The sequence below is a fragment of the Leucoraja erinacea genome, chromosome 16 (assembly GCF_028641065.1).
Source record: "Leucoraja erinacea ecotype New England chromosome 16, Leri_hhj_1, whole genome shotgun sequence".
Lineage (NCBI taxonomy): Eukaryota > Metazoa > Chordata > Chondrichthyes > Rajiformes > Rajidae > Leucoraja > Leucoraja erinaceus.
The window spans coordinates 39,871,904-39,892,269 of NC_073392.1; the positions used below are offsets into that span (position 1 = coordinate 39,871,904).

Below are 20,366 nucleotides of genomic sequence, written 5' to 3' on the forward strand. Positions count from 1 at the left end.
CCTCCGGAGATTCGGAGGCTGCAACTGCGGGTCTGGTGGACGGCGGCACCGCGAGCCCGCGGGTCCCTGGAGGGAGACCGCTTTTCAGGGCTCTCGCAACGGCGACTTCTCCCGCCCGAGTTGCGGGGTCGAAGAGCTCATGGAGCAGGGCCTTACAGCACCGCCCCGCATGGCTTGGAATGGCCGCGGGACTCTGCGAGCGCACGCCGGGGGCTCCAACATCAAGACCCGGTGTGCGACCTCGCACCACCCGGCGTGGCTTTAATGGCCGCGGGACAATCGCCATCGCCAGCCGGGGGCTTTGACTTTGACTCTGACATCGGGGGGGGGGGGGGGGGGAGTGCAGTGGAGAGATAAGTTTTTTGGCCTTCCATCACAGCGATGTGATGGATGTTTATGTAAATTATGTTGTGTCTTGGGTCTATTTGTTTGTAATGTATGGCTGCAGAAACGGCATTTCGTTTGGACCTCAAGGGGTTCAAATGACAAATAAATTGAATCTTGAATTAAATTGAATCTTGAATCTTGAATCTGGGGGGTCCTTGTTCATCAGTCAATGAAAGTAAGCATGCAGGTACAGCAGGCAGTGAAGAAAGCAAATGGCATGTTGACCTTTATAACAAGAGGAGTTAAGTCTAGGAGTAAAGGGGTCCTTCTGCAGTTGTACAGAGCCCTAGTGAGACCACACCTGGAATATTGTGTGCAATTTTGGTCCCCTAATATGAGGAAGAACATTCTTGCTATTGAGGGAGTGCAACGTAGGTTTACAAGGTTAATTCCCGGGATGGCGGGTGTCATATGCTGAGAGAATGGAGTAGCTGGGCTTGTACACTCTGGAATTTAGAAAGATGAGAGGGGATCTTATTGAAACATATAAGATTATTAAGGGTTTGGAAACGCTAGAGGCAGGAAACATGTTCCTGATGTTGTGGGAGTTCAGAACCAGGGGCCACAGTTTAAGAATAAGGGTTAAACCATTTAGAACGGAGATGAGGAAATACTTATTCTCACAGAGAGTTGTGAGTCTGTGGAATTCTCTGCCTCAGAGGGCGGTGGAGGCGGGTTCGCTGGAAACTTTCAAGAGAGCGCTAGATAGGGCTCTTAAAGATAGCAGAGCAGGCGATATGGGGAGAAGGCAGGAACGGGGTAGTGATTGGGGATGATCAGCCATGATCACATTGAATGGTGGTGTGGATCGAAGGGCCGAATGGCCTACTCCTGCACCTATTGTATATTGTCTTATTCATTCAAGGGATGTAAACTTCTCAGGCTGAGCCAGCATTTAATTGCTCATCTCTAATTGCCCTTGAGAAGTTAGCGATGAGCAGCCTCCTTGAATCACTGCAGTCAAGTCAACTTTATTTGTCACATACACATACAAGATGTGCAGTGAAATGAAAGTGCCAATGCCTGCGGGTTTGTACAAAAACTACAGAACAGAATTGAACCAGTATTTACATTTTTTAAAAAAAGCCACAACAGTAATTACTCCCTGGTGAGATCAGAGTTTACAGTCGTGATGGCCTGTGGGAAGAAACTCCGTCTCATCCACTCTGTTTTTGCAGCGTGACAGCGGAGGCGTTTGCCTGACCGTAGCAGCTGGAACAGTCCGCTGCTGGGGTGGTAGGGGTCCTTCATTACCTTGCTGGCTCTGGATCTTAACCTCCTGTTGTATAGGTCCTGCAGGGGGGTGAGTGTAGTTCCCATGGGCAAAAAGACCACCAGGGGCGCCGGAGAGATGGCAGCCCTGCCGGCAATCTGTTTGTTTTTTCTTTCTTTTTGCTATTTTTAGCGCGTTCAAAGTTTGTTTTAATGTTCTTCGGTTTGGTTTATGTGGGGGGAGGTGGGAGGGGATTGGGGGGGAAACTTGTTTTCAAGTTCCTACCTTCCCGGAGATGTGATTATTTTTCGGATCACATTCTCCGGGCTCTGCAGCCTTCCATCGCTGGAGCTGGGAGGCCGCCTCGGACTGTCGTGAGCCCCACCGCGGGACGTGGACTTAACATCGGAGCGGATCCCTCGCCTGGGATTGCTCCCACCGCGACCACCGTGGACTTACCACCAAGAGCTTGCAGTCTCGAGTGAGGCTAGTTGGGAGCTCCAATGCTGCAGAAGGCTCGACGAGCCCCGACGCAATGCTGTTAGGTAGAGAGTTCCAGCAATTTGACCCAGCAATGGAGAACGGACGGCAATGTAGGAAGGAACTGCAGATGCTGGTTTACACCGAAGATAGACTCAAAATGCTGGAGTAACTCAACGGGACAGGCAGTATCTCTGGAGAGAAGGAATGTATACCCGTGTCCGTATGGTATGCAGCTTTGAGGGCACTGCCCAGCTTTGCATGGGAATGATTGGGGAGTAATTGGTGGAGATTGAATGTTTGACCACAGAACGGTAATTAGTGCAATGCTGCTGTTCACTCATGGTCCTCCGGCAAACAACTGGGAACGTTTATTTTTAAATTCATTTTTCAGGATGTGGACATCAGTGGGCAGGCGGGAAGTTACTGAGGCTGAGACGACCCTGGTGACCCATCTTCATTCACTGCTGCTGTCCCACTGGTGAAAGGTCACCCATCGTGTTATTGGGGAGGGAGGGACATAGGAACAGCAACTGCAAAATAACAGAGGTCCATTATCCAGGTCAGGATGACGTGCGGTTTGGAGACAACCCACATGTGGTGGTGTTCTTCTGTGTCTCATGCTCATGGCCTTCTTAGTGATAAGGGAGGTGAGTTTGGGAGAGGTTGCTGGAGGAGACTAGCAGTACGTATGTTACAATACTTACCTTCAGCGGCGCTGCAATTCTGCCACTGGCCGTGTGCGCTTTTTTTCCCTTACCTTGTCCTGGATTATATTTTGTTGGAGTGCAAGCTTGAAGAATCGTTCCGACGGCCGTTCTGTGTATTTTTTTTTTAAATCGTCCGACTCGTTCAGCGCTGGATTAATTTAAAAATCAGCTTCTAAAGCCGTCAACACCGCCAACGGGGACGGATTTCACGTAGGTGACAGGTAAAAGAAAGCGGTTTATTTTTATGTATAAAAGTGGTCCTTAAGATACCTTTAGTTCACATTTTATGTTGCGAAACGGTGATTTAGTCCCCATACCGACCGGCAGTGTTTTCCATGCAGACATGGGGATCTAAATCACTGCAAACCGCAACGTTCCAAATGGTCGCGTTCCAGAAAAACCTGCTCGCAAGTTGACTTAAATGACCATTAATTTACAGGTTTTAAACATTAAAGTCCTTCCATTTGGCCTATAAATCCATGACAATGAGATTTAAAAATTATATTATATTGTGAATTCTTGTGTGAACGTTATTTGGACACTTAGGCTATTTAAAAATGTTAATCTATTCTAAAGAAATTGATAGATGTTTAGATCTAGTAATTGAATTTTGTAACTAGCTACAATTAGGTAACTAACGAATTATATGTTTTAATTTCATCTAAGTAAGATTGTTTCATATTTGTTTCAGAATGCTTCAATCTATAATAACTGAAAATGTATTTTAGTTCTTTTAATTTTTAAGAAAGTTATGGCCATTTGACTGTTCTCAATCACAGCTTTTGTGTTAAGTCAATGGAAAAGCAATAGAGTACAAGATGATAATTTCCGAGTATGAAAATGGCCATAACTTTTTAAATACTGAAGATATGAAAGTGAATTAGGTGACAAATTAAACTTCTTTTTATGCTTTATCTGATGGGATAAATTAGACTTGATTTTTAAAATCTCAAAATTTTGTAACATTGCTACTAGCAGAGAAACTGCTCCTCATTTTGTACGTCACACATTGTTTTGTTCAGTTTCGTTTATACAGGGCGGAAACAGGCCCTTCGGCCCACTGAGTCCGCGCCAACCAGCGATCCCCGCGCATTAACACTATCCTACACACACTGGGGACGTTTACATTTACACCAAGCCAATTAACCTACAAACATGTACGCCTTTGGAGTGTGGGAGGAAACCGAACATCTTGGAGAAAACCCACGTAGGTCATGAGGAGAACGTACAAACTCTGTACAGAGAAGCACCCATCGTCAGGATCGAACCTGGGTCTCTGGCGCTGTAAGGCAGCAACTCTACCGCTACGCCACCGTGTCGCCTGTACACGGGTACGATCAAAATGAAGGGAATTAATTATACGGATGGAATTGGGGTGACAATCAAGTGGAGGTGTCTTTTGCAAATATGTAAAATAGAAGCACGTTCAGCCCATTGAGACCACTCTGTCATTCAATTTCACATTCTGATTCTTCCTCCTATACCCACCGAGGTCTTTTGTATCTATAAATATAAATATAGGCTTCTTAAAAATATCCAGCCTTTTGTTTGTGATCTAGTTGAGTTTCTGGTCATTGACCACCCTCTCCCTGACATGGTGGAGGATGCAGCAATGGCTATTGGGGATGGTCACTGCCTGGCAAATTGTGGAGCAAATGATACTTATCATCTATCAGCTGATATCTGAATGTTGTCCAGGTCTTGTGAAATGTTGGCACGGACTAACTCATTGTCAAATGGACGTTACGGGATCACCAATAAACGTTCCCGCAGACAGTAGAAGCAGCGAATGATGGTTGCTTCCAGCAACCTGCTGGGGGAATTCCTGCAGTGGTTGGGATGATTGATTTCAAAAGCTAAAGCCAGCTACCTTTTCACGAGCTGTGATTCCATCCACTGTGATTTTTTCCTCTTTTACCCAGGGCTCATCGATACACTATTGATTCAATTGCCGTTAGCATTGAAGGCCGTTGCTCTTATTTCATCTCTGGTATTTCACCGTTAGCTGGTCCATGCGATGAGGTCTGTAGTCGGGTAGAATTGGTAAACACAAGACCAAGGATCACAGTAGTACTGACCATGTTTATCTCACAGGGGAATGGGCATGCTTAGAGTTAACGCACCTCTCTTAATCATTTTCTCTGCCAGAGGTAGTAGAGTTTGAAAAAAATCATGTAATTTCAACAGCCCTTTGTGTCTTCTGTGGATAACAGATTAGAATATTAATTATTGACAAGAACGCTGGCTTTTGTTGGACCCCTGGTGATAGCAGTGTGAGGTTATGAAAACAGTAGCAATGGGTAGACACTGCCTCAGGGTGTTTCATCAGTCTAGCATCTCATGTTGAATCAGCTCCCTGATACTGCTGCGATCCGATACCCCGATTGTTCTTGACGATTACCAACAAAAATCCCAAATCTTCGGCCTCTCTCACTCTCACACCGACCTCAAAAACGTAAACGTTCGTTAATAAGGTTCATGAATGTTTCAAGCCTCGAAAATGCCGAGATTTCATTTTGAACGCTGTGTGTTACTCGAGGCAATGGACTGGTGATGCAACGAATGAATGGCTTTGTTCAAATAGCCACGTACCAAACCACAAAGGGAGATTGCCCAGATGGTATCAGCCTACAGGTTTTTATTTCTCAACATCATTCAACACCAACTACAGCGAGCAAAACAGCAGTTGAATGGTACAAACAAAAAGCAGGTTCATTTTTAGTTCCTATGAAATCAGCCATGATGAATGATGGAGTTAGGTAGTATACATTGCATGCAGATTCCACCAGCACATACACTTGCAGTAGTTTCAGGGCTGCAGAGTCGGTCGCAGGATGTTAAAAAGGTGTTAATTTTGCACAAAAAAATGATAAATGAAGCCAATAGCTTTAGTGATTAAAACTCCTCATATTTAGTTAAAATAATCACAAAAGACTATTGGATCGACACAAAAAAGCTGGAGTAACTCAGCTGGCCAGACAGCATCTCAGGTATAGGTGACGTTCGGGTCGAGACCGTTCTTCCACCTGAAACGTCATCTATTCCTTCTCTCCAGAGATGCTGCCTGTCCCGCTGAGTTACTCCAGTTTTTTGTGTCGATCTCCAGTTTAAACCAGCATCTGCAGAGCCTTCCTAGACAAAGACTATTGGCTTGCACTGACAATAAAAAAACCCATTTACATTGAGAAAAACAATTGACACCCGTAAATTGGTATTTTTAAGAATGAATAGGAACGTCAGCAAATGGTTATGTCCCCCCAGTTTAGCAGCATGGATCATTTGCTCCAATGCTTGGCTGTAAATACATAGAATAAAGGGGCTGTCCCACTGTACGAGGTAATTCAAGAGCTCTCCCGAGTTTAAAAAAAATCAAACTCGTGGCAAGCATGGAGAATGTACGTAGCGGGTACGTCGCAGCTCGGGACGTCTCTTAACGGCTCGTACCGCTAAGGGCAGGTTCTCGGGAAACGCGGTAAGCTCGGGAAGACTCGTGAAGATTTTGCAACATGTTGAAAAATGTCCACGAAAGCCCCGAGTACCTACGAGCGGCTATTACCGTAATTCTCCGAGTTCGAATCGGGGAAACTCGGGAGAACTCTTGAATTAGCTCGTACAGTGGGACAGGCCCTTAACTTTGAATATATGCTTTGACATTCAGATGTGAGATTATTGCTTTTATTGCTGATGCCGTGATAATCATCTCTAGACTGCTGTCTGGCTGTACGTATCGTGAACATTTGCCTATTTTCAACTCCAAAAAAAACATTAGGAGATAAAATGTATTTATTGAAAACAAAGTGCTTCTTAATTAAGCCAAATGTACCAATGAAAATGACAGTGAATGCTCAGCCAGGGTGGCTGTTATTGCACGTTAGAATTGCATTCTGGAGAGGGTTTTGGGATCAGTCCAAGTTGCAACTCAGTATCAAACGTCATCCATTTGGTAGCCGCAGACTGCTTTCAGAAGCTTTCATCATCACTCATATCCCATATCTGAAAAAGAAAGAATGAACCTTGAGTGTAAGTGGAAGGACAGTCATCGAGCCTTAGTGCAAAGCTTCAACTACAAATGCAGGAGACTTCTGTCACCGAACCATTCAGCAGAAACAGACAGGCCTGTCGGCTCGGTGTCTGTGTCTGTGGTATATTCCCCACATTCCAATCACCTCTCCCTAGATCCCACTACTCCCCCACACAGAATGGCCAATTCATACCTTCATAAATGATAGCAGAATTAGGCCATTTGCCCCACTTGATGGGCCGAATGGCCTAATTCTGCTATCATTTATGAACGTATGAATTGGCCGTTCTGTGTGGGGGAGTAGTGGGATTCAATCTTGGCTGATCTATCTATCCCTCCTAGCCCCATTCTCCTGCCTTCTCCCCATAACCCCTGACACCATTACTAATCGAGAATCTATCTACCTCTGCCGTAAAAATATCCACTGACTTGGTCTCCGCAGCCTTCTGTTGCAATGAATTCCACAGATTCACCACCTTCTGACTAAAGCAATTCCTCCTCATCTTTTTCCAAAAGGAACTTCCTTTAATTCTGAGGCTATGACCTCTGGTCCTAGATTCTCCGACTCGTGGAAATATCCTCTCCACATCCAATCTATCCAGGCCTTTCGCTATTCGGTGAGGTCCCCCCTCCAGCGAGTTGAGCCTCAGGTGCGTCAAACGCTCATCAAATGTTAACCCACTCATTTCTGGGATCATTCGCGTAAATGTACCAAGCGGTGCAATGTTCAGGAAAGTGTAATAACACGGCGCCCATGTTTTGTTTGTATTAACATATCACCAGAATTTACAGTTCATTCATTTATTCAGAATTAAAATTAAAGTAATTCTCCAGTATTCCCGTTTGCATTTCCATGCACGGTGTGTACACTTCCCATCCATTTTTCTTCCTGTTAAGACAATCATCAGGGTGAACTGTGTAGGAAGGAACTGCAGATGCTGGTTTACACTGACGAGGGACACAAAATGCTGGAATAACTCAGCGGGACAGGCAGCATCTCTGGAGAGAAGGAATGTGTGCCTGTGTGCCTGTGTCCGTATGGTATGCAGCTTTGAGGGCACCGTCCAGCTTTGCATGGGAATGATTGGGGAGTAATTGGTGGAGATGAAAAGTTGGACCACTGGTTGCTTCTGTGCCGCCTGCTCATGGCCTTCTTAGTGATAAAGGGTGAGTATGGAGGTGCAGGAGTTTGAGACAAACTGCTCTGAGATGTCACACATTGTTTTGTTAAGGAGTTTACACCAAGACTACAACATGTACGTCTCCGCGTATTTTGTACATGTCACCCACATCAGGATCGAACCTGTTTTGTTTAGGCAGCACTCTTTTTCTACCGCTACGCCACCGTGTTTAGAAGGGAATTAATTTACATTTACACTAAGTGTCCAATTAACCTACAAACATGTTACGTCTTTGGAGATAAAGTAAGGCAGCACCAACTCTCACCGCTATGCCACTGTGTCGCCCGTACACTGGTACGATCAAAATGAAGGGAATTAATTATACGGATGGAATTGGGGTGACCATCAAGTGGGGGTGTCTTTTTGCAAATATGTAAAATAGAAGCACGTTCAGCCCATTGAGACCACTCTGTCATTCAATTTCACATTCTGATTCTTCCTCCTATACCCACCGAGGTCTTTTGTATCTATAAATATAAATATAGGCTTCTTAAAAATATCCAGCCTTTTGTTTGTGATCTAGTTGAGTTTCTGGTTGTTGACCAGCCCTCTCCCTGACATGGTGGAGGATGCTCAGGGTGACCTGTGTTGGAAGGAACTGCAGATGCTGGTTTACACTGAAGATGGACACAAAATGCTGGAGTAACTCAGCGGGACAGGCAGCAACTGTAGAGTGAAGGAATGCGTGTCGTTTCGGGCGGAGGCCCTTCTTCCGTCTGAAGAAGGTTCTTGACCTGAAACGTCACCCATTCCTTCTCTGCAGAGACGCTGCCTGTCCCGCTGAGTTACTCCAGCATTTTGCGTCTATCCTCAGGGTGACCTTGACTTCTATGAGCTGTGAGGTGGCCGACAAGTCTAATGCAAGGTGGCAGACCAAGCTGGAGGTGATGCATGGTGGGACAGGCGGGTAGGTTGTTGGGGAGGTACTGCCCTTGTTCGGCTGTAAACGCTGAGCTTCCATGATGCTGTTGATCAGGAGCCTCCCTTTTTACTCTTTCGATAGTTTGAATGGAGTTGCAAGCTGAGAATCCTCAACAGTTGGCACATTTGTTCCATTTTCTCCCAGGAGACTTTGAGAATGTTCCTGAGGCATTTTCTGGAATTCACGAAACAGCGATAGAGTTCGGAATGATTATATTGTGAGCTTGGCGTCGAGCCTGCAATCCACTCATTGGAACTGGTTGAGTACAATTAAAGCAGTTAACGTTGGACTGGCAAACATCATGGTGAAGCTGAACATCCCAGCAATTGTCCAGTCATCTTATCGTATCACACTTTCTGATTTAAGGGATTCATTTAATATTTCTTCTGCATCTGTTTATGGTGTTGGATGTTGTCACTGTGGCCAATGGCCTAAGCTAAAATGGTATCTTAGACACAAGCTGATGGTATGATTTGGCAATAGCCATCTTTGACATGTACTCTTTCACTAGGAATGGAACCCATGTTGTTTCCTCTGGACCAGAGTCCTGCAATGACTGAACACGACGTGACAGGTACATGGACAGGACAGGTTTGGAGAGATATGGACAAAAAAACACGGGCAGGTGGGACTACTGTAGATGGGACATGTTGGCCGGTGTAGACAAGTTGGGCCGAAGGGCCTGTTTCCATGCTGTATCACTCTATGAACATGGGGAGTTCATGTATCTCACCACTCCCTGATCTCTCTTAGCATCCCATCTGATTAGATTGGCACCATTGAGTAGATAATGCTTCCTAATATTGTTCTGTGTATAACATCTTGCACATCTCTACACCAAATTTAAATCATTTCTCATTTACAAATTCATCCAAGTCTCCTTGAATTTCCAAGGTTGCTTCTTAAATATGCCCCCCTCTTCCGTATCATTTAGAAATTTAACTAACATGAATTGCCTCTCATTTAAGAGGCATCTACCACTCAGTGTCAAGTATTCATTTGGTATTCCTGCTTTGTAAAGAGATTTTTAACCACACTTAATTTGGAACAGAGTCAACATTATTGATTGCAAAAATGTCAAATTGCAAACAATGCACTGACAGAGTGGGAACAGAAACAAACAGCATCTCGGAGTGGCCAAATAATGTTCAAAACAGGAAATAAATGAGCTTAGAATGAAGTCAGGATGAAGAAATCATTCAGAGTCTGCTTCCTGTCAGGAATTAAAAATAGTGAACAAATCTCAAGCCCTGCAGAAAGATTGTGAATCGACATCATTCCCATGCCAAACAAAGAAGAAACATTCACATGGGGGATTAATACAAGGTGGTATTGTGTTTTGAAAGCGCTGACAAATGCAATGTTTTGAACGTGATTACATCCTCATGCCCGGTGATCTCATCATTGAACATTATGTGAATGGTTCTGAGGAGGAGGGATTATTCTTCAATGCCATGCGGAGACCAGAGATTTTAGTTTTATTGTTTGCCACATTTGATAGGCAGAATACATATGATTGAGAAACATGCTTTCACAGGGGCCCAACTAATAAGAGACACTTTGTCTTGTGTTGGAGGGCTGGCCAACACATACGATTACCCAGATCCATTTGCACTTTCAACGAGTCAGCTAGTCTTCTTTGTTGGTGCCATAGTCTGCAGTCAAAAACTAAAAGAGCCATTTATATGGGGCCAGATTGTGGGAGTGAAGACCAAACACAACTCCCCTTTAAAATGCATCACGTCTCTTTCCCAAGCAGTGACAAGTGCAGTCTAACGAGAGATGCAATGCGCAGAGTTCAGTTCTGTTTAGTTTGTCACGTGTACCGAGCTACAGTGAAAAGCTTTTTGTTGCCTGCAGTTAGCGGAAAGACAAGACATGATTACAATCGAGCCATCCAGTGTAAAGATACATGATTAGGGAATAACGTTTAGTGCAAGGTAAAGCCAGTAAAGTCCGATCAAAGATAATCCGAGGGTCACCAAAGAGGTGAATGGTAGTTCAGCACTGCTCTCTGGTTGTGGTAGGATGGTTCAGTTGCCTGATAACAGCTGGGAAGAAACTGTCCCAGAATCTTGAGGTGTGCGTTTTCACACTTCTGTACCTCTTGCCTGATGGCAGGGCAGAGAAGAGGGAGTGGTCAGGGTGCGACTCGTCCTTGATTATGCAGCTGGCCTTGCCGAGGCAGCGTGAGGTCTAAATGGAGTCAATGGAGTAACATGGGAATGATGCATTGCTTGAAATTATGAACTGTTCTGTGCCGTTAATGGGCGTTTCCACAATTCAATCATGGGGTATGGGGTATATCGACACCAGGCACGTGCTGTCAGGGGAGGCAAGGTAGGCACTGCCTAACCTGACTAAAATTATAAAATGGTAATTATTAAATATCAATTGTAAAGGCATGGGAGAATGATGCTGACCTAAGAGATCGATCTCTTAAGTAGGCATAATTCTCTGTGCCTTTCATCCGCAGGGTATGTAACATGTGAAGGTCTGTGCAGCTGACGTGCCGTCGACGCTGCTTCAAGCCGTCAATTTCCAGGTGACTGAAGGCAGCTGAAATTCTGCCTTTGCAGTATTGCGCATGTGCAGCAGCAATACAGCACATGTGCAGCAGCATACATACAGCAGCATGCACATGTGCAGCAGCAATACAGCACATGTGCAGCAGCATACAGCACATGTGCAGCAGCAATACAGCACATGTGCAGCAGCATACAGCACATGTGCAGCAGCATACAGCACATGTGCAGCAGCAATACAGCACATGTGCAGCAGCATACAGCACATGTGCAGCAGCATACAGCACATGTGCAGCAGCATACAGCACATGTGCAGCAGCATACAGCACATGTGCAGCAGCAATACAGCACATGTGCAGCAGCATACAGCACATGTGGCAGCAGCAATACATTTCATGTGCAGTGCTATGTTTTAAATACCGTATTGCAGCCGGCAATGTGCAGCAGACACATTTTACAGCACATGTGCGGCAAAAATACAGGCACGCAATAGGCGGGTTTTTTCAAACATGGATTGTCATTATCTTGTAAAGAAACAAAGCCGAAGAATGGAGTTTGATTACAAATGATGTTAGCCTATATGTTTTTAAATACCGATTTAGCAATGGACTACTTTTTACCCCAAAAATCAGAAAATTTACATGTGTCTTGAAAGAATGGATGTTGTTTGTACTGAGAGATAGCCAAGTCTATCCCTCATTGCTGGCAGCTGACGAAGCGGCTGTAAAAGGACAGCGCCACTGGGGAGGGGAGAAGGAGGGGGTCGGGGATCATGCCAGCAACTCACTTGCTGCGATGCTCCGGGCACTGAGCCACCTCATTGTGTCCGGGGGGGAGAAGCAGCTCGGGTGGCTGCGAGCGGGTGGCAGCGAGCGGGTGCCACCTCAGCTCCTTCTGCCGGTCTCCGCTCACTTCTGGCAGTGCCCTCCGTCTGAAAACCTATCTCCTGCCGCTCGCCAGTCTCACTCATGTCATCCGCTTCACGCAAATCCTTCAATTCCGACAGCACGATCAAGGGACCAATTGAGGTTACTCGGCTGTCGGAATTTAAGGATTTGCGGGAAGCGGCTGACATGAGCAAAGCTGGCATGCGGCAGGTGAGAGATGTTTAGACGGAGAGCACTGCCAGAGGTGCTGAGGTGGCCGGCAAAAGGCGCTGAGGTGGCGTCCGCTGTCCGGTCCCAGCAGCCCTCGCAGCCACCCGAGCTACTTCCCTCCCCGGCCACAATGCGGTGGCTCCGCGCCCAGAGCGCCGCGGCGAGTGAGTGAGTTACTGGCATGATCCCCGACCACCTCCTTCTCAACGCTCCTGCCCTCCCCGCAACTTTACCCCTGACCAGACTCCCCACACGCTGTGAATGGAACTCTTCCCCCAATTGGTCCCTTGAACAAGTATTGTCATTCAATAAGATCACAATTGATTCAACTTGTCCCGGTGTCCTCCCGTTTTTCCCACCATCTCTCCACCTGCCGTCACCCTCCACCCCCCACCCATTCAGTAATTCAGAATGAAGGAGATTTGGAAGCCTTGGGCAAATTGATTTCTTTATTTTTATTTTTTGAATGTGAGAAATTCTATGTCTCACCAGCCTTCTTTCAAAATTTAGCAACTCAAAATAGGGGTGCATTTTCATTGCCGGGAAATACGGTACTTTATTAAGAGATTTGGCTTTTGAAGACTTTATAAAAGTTGACTGACAGCTTACGGAGAGAACAATCTGCGCATGCGCGGTTTAAGATTTTTTTTAAAGCCAACTGACTGCCTACCCTGAGTAATTACTCACGGAACCTGCCTGATCGCCACACACAAAACATCATTGGCAGCAACGATAACCCAGGGAAACATACTCTGCTATCTAACTAGCAGCAGTGAGAGCTGGCTGTTAGAACTGAGTGTCCTCCAAACAGTGAAAAAGTCACTAAACAGTGCGGTTGATGGTCAATACTTGCAACCTTTGAAATGCTGGTGAATGCAAAGGATGCCTCAGTCATGCATGGGCAACGATGTAGGCCGGATTTCAAATGTTGTAGGAAGGAACTGCAGATGCTGGTTTAAACCGAAGATAGACACAAAAATCTGGAGTAACTCAGCAGGACAGGCGAGGGGTGACGTTTCGGGTCAAGACCCTTCTTCATCTTGGCATCATGTTCACACCTGACATTTTTTTATTTCTGTATTTCCCTCTCCCCTGATTCTCAGTCTGAAGAAGGGTCTCGACCCGAAACGTCACCCATTCCTTCTATCCGGAGATGCCACCTGTCCGCTGAGTTACTCCAGCATTTTGTGTCTATCTTAGGACCTGAACTGTGCCAGGTTTTAGAGTGGTATGCAGGTGCATCCTTCATATTTAGGGGTGAAAGGGTTACTGTGGCCACTACTGTTACCTGGTGGTGGATTGATTTCATCTTTAACCATCCCAGAGTATCTGTACAATCACTAATTGCTTCATTGAGCCATATAACAGTAAACACATCTGGTATTTTGAACTCTCTGAGACGGTTGAGATTTGTTGGCTGGCTATCTATCATTGTTCTAAGTAGATAAGGAAATGCTGCCCATCCCCTACATGGCCCTCAGTGTAATATGACATAGTTGAGAGGGGATTCATCTGTCTGCAGTCAGACAACATTAGCACACATTAGCAGGGTGTGCGCTTAAGTTCACCATCATGCTGGTCTGTTAAGAAAACATGAGTTGTATATTAGGAGAAAGCATAAACACAACATTGAAGTCATCCCCTCCATTACGAGGAAGCAGGATTAATAAAATCAGCAGCCGCAGCTCATTTCTTTACACAGACAATCCTATAATTCATTCTTTGAGCACAAAGCACTATTGGTGGTGGAATATATTGAGCAGATCTTGTGCTGTGTCTAGTGGCTGATGCTGCAGTGTTGCAGTACGGCTTCAAAACATTCTGAACTGCTGTGCAAAAGAAGCAGCAAGATACCAAGCATTCTTTAAGATTTGAAGATAGACACAAAATGCTGGAGTCACTCAGCGGGACAGGCAGTAACTCTGGAGAGAAGGAATGGGTGATGTTTCGGCTCGAGATCTTTCTTCAGACTACACATAATTTAAGATTTGATGCTGCTCAGACTCTTTAATGTAATATTATACATACTTATGAACATAATGCATACTTACTAAAACATCAGATCGATATAGCAAAACGTGTTACCACAAATACATAGAAATAATTACTTTACAACTTTAAGACGAAATGTTTGGAAATGAGCCGAATGGAAAATGCCTTAGTGGTTAATAGTTGTAGGATGAAGGGCAGTCTGGGGGCATATCATACACAGATGGCATCAAAGCAGCCTAGACTTAAGGAAAAGAATGAACTCTTTTGTTAGACCGCACACCTGGGACACACTGTGTTTTGTTGCGGAGAACGGCAGGTGAGAGTTCAATGAAGTTTGTAATTCAGGAACGTTGCTTCTGATAATGAAGACATGACCCATGCAAACACAAATCAGAATAAAAGCATACACCTGCGAATGACTTTGAAGGTGCAGGGACTTCATTTTGAAATGCTCTGATTTGAGATGAAATGTCATGTTCTAAGAAATAACACTGATAGTTTCTGAACAAAACCTATTAACTGAACTACACAATATTATGTGACTGATCTGGCAGATGTGTTGAATTTTATTAAATCACCCTTTGATGACATATGTACAGATATCAATATAATAACTGTGATTGCTTTATTGATAGGGCTCTTGCAACATCCATCAAATAAATATGAGGGCTTTGATATGAATGAAATGAAAGTTGTATGTATATGAGTACTTGTATGTAAATGTTCACAAATAGGCACTGGGCAAAAGGAGAAGAGAATGTGATTAAAAATGTCAGGACAAAGAAAACTATTCAGTGGAGGTGAAATAATTTGTTGTGGTGACAATATAGAGTTGCCTCCTTAGATCTTCTGTCCTCCCAGATGTACTGGAGGACAGAGGATCTGAAATAAATTTTCCTTAGGCCAGAAATAGTATTGGGTAGGCTAATGGGACTGAAGGATGATAAATCCCCTGGGCCTGATGGTCTGCATACCAGGGTCCTCAGCGAGGTGGCTCTAGAAATAGTGGATGCATTGGTGATCATTTTCCAATGTTCAATAGATTCAGGATCAGTTTCTGTGAATTGGAGGATAATTAACGTTATCCCACTTTTCAAGAAAGGATCGAGAGAGAAAATGGGGAATTATCCTGACTTCCGTGGTGGGAAAGATGCTGGATCAATTATTAAAGAGGTAATAATGGGGCATTTGGATAGCAGTAAAAGGATTAGTCCAAGTCAACATGGATTTATGAAAGGGGAATCATGCTTGACTAATCTTCTGGAATCTTCTTAAGGATGTGACTAATCTTCTTGAGGATGGGACAAGTAAAATGGATGAAGGGGTGCCAGTGGATGTAGTGTATCTAGATTTGCAGAAAGCCTTTGATAAGGTCTCGCACGGGACACTGGTGATTAAAATTAGAGCACATGGTATTGGGGTTAGGGTGTTGACATGGATAGAAAATTGGTTGGCAGACCGGAAGCAAAGAGGAGTGAACGGGTCCTTTTCAGAATGGCAGGCAGTGGCGAGTGGAGTGCCACAAGGCTCGGTGTTGAGGGCCGCAACTGTTTACCATATATATTAATGATTTGGAAGAGGGAATTAGGAGCAACACTAGCAAGTTTGCGGATGACACAAAGCTGGGTGGCAGTGTGAACTGTGCAGAGGATGTTAGGAGGTTGCACTTCAAGTGTGACCTGGACTCTGTCCTGGGTTGAGTGGAGTGGGCAGAAATGCAAGGCAGATGCAGTATAATATAGAATTCTAAATGTGTCCTTGGTTATCCAGCCCCCCTGCTGTCTCCTCCCATTTTCGGGCGGTCCCACCCAAAAACAAGGGGGCAGATGCCTATTATCTCAATGGCGTTAGGTTAGGTAAGGGGGAGGTGCAGCGAGACCTGGGCGTCCTTGTACACCGGTCACTGAAAGTTGGCTTACAGGTACAGCAGGCAGTGAAGAAAGCTAATGGAATGTTGGTCTTCATAACAAGAGGATTTCAATATAGGAGTAAAGAGGTTATTCTGCAGTTGGATAGGGCTCTGGTGAGACCACATCTGGAGTATTGTGTACAGTTTTGGTCACCTAATTTGAGGAAGGACATCCTTGTGATTGAGGCAGTGCAGCGTAGGTTCACGAGATTGATCCCTGGGATGGCGGGACTGTCATATGAGGAAAGATTGAAACGACTAGGCTTATATTCACTGGAGTTTAGAAGGATGAGGGGGATCTTATAGAAACTGGGAGAAGTGAATTTGCGGATTGTTTGCATGGGAGCCATCTTTGTGACCTTGTACAACCTGGCCAAGGCTTGTGAATGCAAAGGGGGAAGAAATGTGGGACAAAGAATGGATTCCTGGAGGATAGGTTGAGAACTGTGTGGGGATAGCATTTTTTTTTACATAGAGATTCACTGGGAAATGTCAGTAAATGAATGAAATCCAGCAAGGCCACCCTTGTGGAGTTGAACAATGCAGCTGAGGCATACAGATTAATGGACTAGTTAAATGCACTAAAGGCAGAGAACAGACATACACGGAGCGATAATGCACCAAAGGCATACGAATCACTTTACTTCAGGTGATTCTGGTGCTGTGCAAGGAGGAGCTGGATTGGACTAATTAAAACAGGTAGTTGAAAGAGAGACACAAAATGCTGGAGTAACTCAGCAGGACAGGCAGCATCTCTGGAGAGAAGAAATGGGTGACGTTTCAGGTCGAGACTCTTCTTCAGACTGAAGAAGGGTCTTAACCCGAAAAGTCACTCACTCCTTCTCTCCAGAGATGCTGCCTGTCCCGCTGAGTTACTCCAGCATTTTGTGTCTATCTTCGGTTGAAAGCAGCATCTGCAGTTCCTTCCTACACAGTTGAAAGAGAGAGACAGACAACTCAGGGAATCAAAGGAAGAAGAATGGAAGATGTAGATGGTGTAGAGTCTGGAGTCCTCTTGTTCCAAGGAACAGAGTGATGAGATGGTGCTTCTGAAAAAGAGGATAATCTCTCCCGAGGTAAAAAAAAAAATCACTTATCACTTTGTTTAAAATTGGAGACAGAAATGGAAGCTGGATGGTTAAAAGATTACTGGAAGTAGGAACAAGGGAGCTGGGGGATGGCATCATAAATAAGGCAGAGACGAGAGTAGGACAAATTTGAAGAAAAAATACTGAGCTACATAAAGGCTGGACATAGGGGCCTGATCTGATATAGTGTACTCTGATAAGCAGCAGACCAAAATAGAAAAGAACGGTTTCAAACAGATTGTCCATAGCAGTATTTTGTAACAAGCGCTGACAGATTAGGAACGTGCAACACTACACACATTGTGCAAGATTCATCAGACAATGTAGTTGATACGACTAAAGGGCCAGTCCACATGCTAACAATGAATTAGGGCCAAAGCTCGACGGTTTAAAGAGTAAACTTCTGTAATGGATGTGAAACCGGCTGAAGGGAAGGAAACACCGACATTGGTTGGTGGCCAGTGCCGACTGAAGCCGGTGGGGTTGCTGATCACCAATAGTTCAGAATTTACCTCAAATTAAACATATCAGATGCTCAATGCACTGGTTATCAACTATGGATGGTGAGTTAACGAAGGCAGTGCAAACATTGCAGAATAAGCTAAGAAATATGCAGGTGGATAGGAAAATGGCATAATCTAGCAATCTTATTGGACACTTTGCCAATTGTAATTAATTAGTACAGCAGATGCTAGTTTAAACGAGTATAGACACAAAATGCTGGAGTAACTCAGCAAGAAAGGCAGCATCTCTGGAGAGAAGGAATGGGTGACGTTTCAGGTCGAGACCTTTCTTCAGACAGAGTGAGACGAGAGGGAGTCCAGCGACATGGAAGGGTAAGGTGTGAAAACGATAGATTCGAGCAGATGATGGTAACGAAATGTAGAATGGTCCATTGTTAGCTGAGAGGAGCGAATGTGGGTTAAAACGTGGCCATAGAGTAAGGAGAATCATAGCAATGAGAGACGGTTGCAGAATTCTCGGTCAGAGAACCTCTTCACAGTAGGCACACCTTGAGGAGATTTTGCTGTGGAGTAGACAAAATGTGTAGGAGGGAACTGCAGATGCTGGTAGCAGATGAAATGCATAGGAAGGCAGCATGGGACTGCGACCAACATGCTAAGAGAACTTCACTGCCAAGACAGAAAAATATTCCCGAGATGGCAATGATTGAGTCATTGTACTAAAAAACAATGAAGGTAATGTGTAGAGGGCAGCAAGTCGACCATCAGATTCAACAGTGTCGGAAGAAACTGCAGATGCTGTTTTTTACTGTATTCAACTTACATACAAGTTCAAGTTGTATTAATCTCCTCAAGATTAGTTAAAACAGATGTAGGTCCCTTGCAATCAGAAACAGGTGAATTGATCATGGGGAACAAGGAAGGTACACAAAAAAGCTGGAGAAACTCAGCGGGTGCAGCAGCATCTATGGAGCGAAGGAAATAGGCAACGTTTCGGGCCGAAACCCTTCTTCAGTCTGAAGAAGGGTTTCGGCCCGAAACGTTGCCTATTTCCTTCGCCCCATAGATGCTGCTGCTGCACCCGCTGAGTTTCTCCAGCTTTTTTGTGTACCTTCGATTCTCCAGCATCTGCAGTTCCTTCTTAAACATGGGGAACAAGGACATGGCAGACCAATTGAATAACTACTTTGGTTCTTTCTTCACTAAGGAACACTTAAATAATCTGCTGGAAATAGCATGGGACCGGGGGTCAAATGAGATGGAGGAACTGAGTGAAATCCAGGTTAGCCGGGAAGTGGTGTTAGGTAAATTGAATGGATTAAAGGCCGATAAATCTCCAGGGCCAGATAGGCAGCATCTCGGAGTACTTAAGGAAGTAGCCCCAGAAAAACTGGATGCATTAGTGATAATTTTTCAAAACTCTTTAGATTGTGGAGTAGTTCCTGAGGATTGGAGGGTAGCTAATGTAACCCCACTTTTTAAAAAGGGAGGGAGAGACAAAACGGGGAATTACAGACCAGTTAGTCTAACATCAGTAGTGGGGAAACTGCTAGTCAGTTATTAAAGATGGGATAGCAGCACATTTGGAAAGTGGTGAAATCATTGGACAAAGTCAGCATGAATTTATGAAAGGTAAATCATGTCTGACGAATCTTATAGAATTTTTCGAGGATGTAACTAGTAGAGTGGATAAGAGAGAACCAGTGGATGTGTTATATCTGGCCTTTCAGAAGGCTTACGACAAGGTCCCACATAAGAGATTAATATACAAACTTAAAGCACACGATATTGGGGGTTCAGTATTGATGTGGATAAAGAACTGGCTGGCAGACAGGAAGCAAAGAGTAGAAGTAAACGGGCCCTTTTCAGAATGGCAAGCAGTGACTAGTGGGGTACTGCAAGGCTCAGTGCTGGGACCCCAGCTATTTACAATATATATTAATGATTTGGACGAGGGAATTGAATGCAACATCTCCAAGTTTGCGGATGACACAAAGCTGGGGGGCAGTGTTAGCTATGAGGAGGATGCTAGGAGGCTGCAAGGTGACTTGGATAGGCTGGGTGAGTGGGCAAATGCATGGCAGATGCAGTATAATGTGGATAAATGTGAGGTTATCCACTTAGGTGGCAAAAAGAGGAAAGTAGACTATTATCTAAATGGTGGCCGATTAGGAAAAGGGGAGAGAAAGGCCCGATTAGGAAAAGAAAGACATTCTTGCCAATAGAGTGGGTACAGAGAAGGTTCACCAGACTGATTCCTGGGATGTCAGGACTTTCATATGGAGAAAGACTGGATAGACTTGGCTTGTACTCGCTAGAATTTAGAAGATTGAGGGGGGATCTTAGAGAAACTTACAAAATTCTTAAGGGGTTGGAC

The 20,366-nt window shown here is 44.7% G+C and overlaps 1 protein-coding gene across 1 annotated transcript in view; it reads right to left on the bottom strand.

The window, feature by feature from the left end:
* Positions 1-5,411: 5,411 nt before the first annotated feature.
* The window catches only part of atg7 (ATG7 autophagy related 7 homolog (S. cerevisiae)), a 204,506-nt gene continuing 189,551 nt past the window's right edge, over positions 5,412-20,366 (bottom strand). The window contains exon 18 of the mRNA XM_055648235.1: positions 5,412-6,783. Within this exon, the coding sequence (XP_055504210.1) occupies positions 6,751-6,783 (33 nt within the window). The 3' untranslated portion in view covers positions 5,412-6,750. The remainder of the gene's footprint in view (positions 6,784-20,366) is intronic.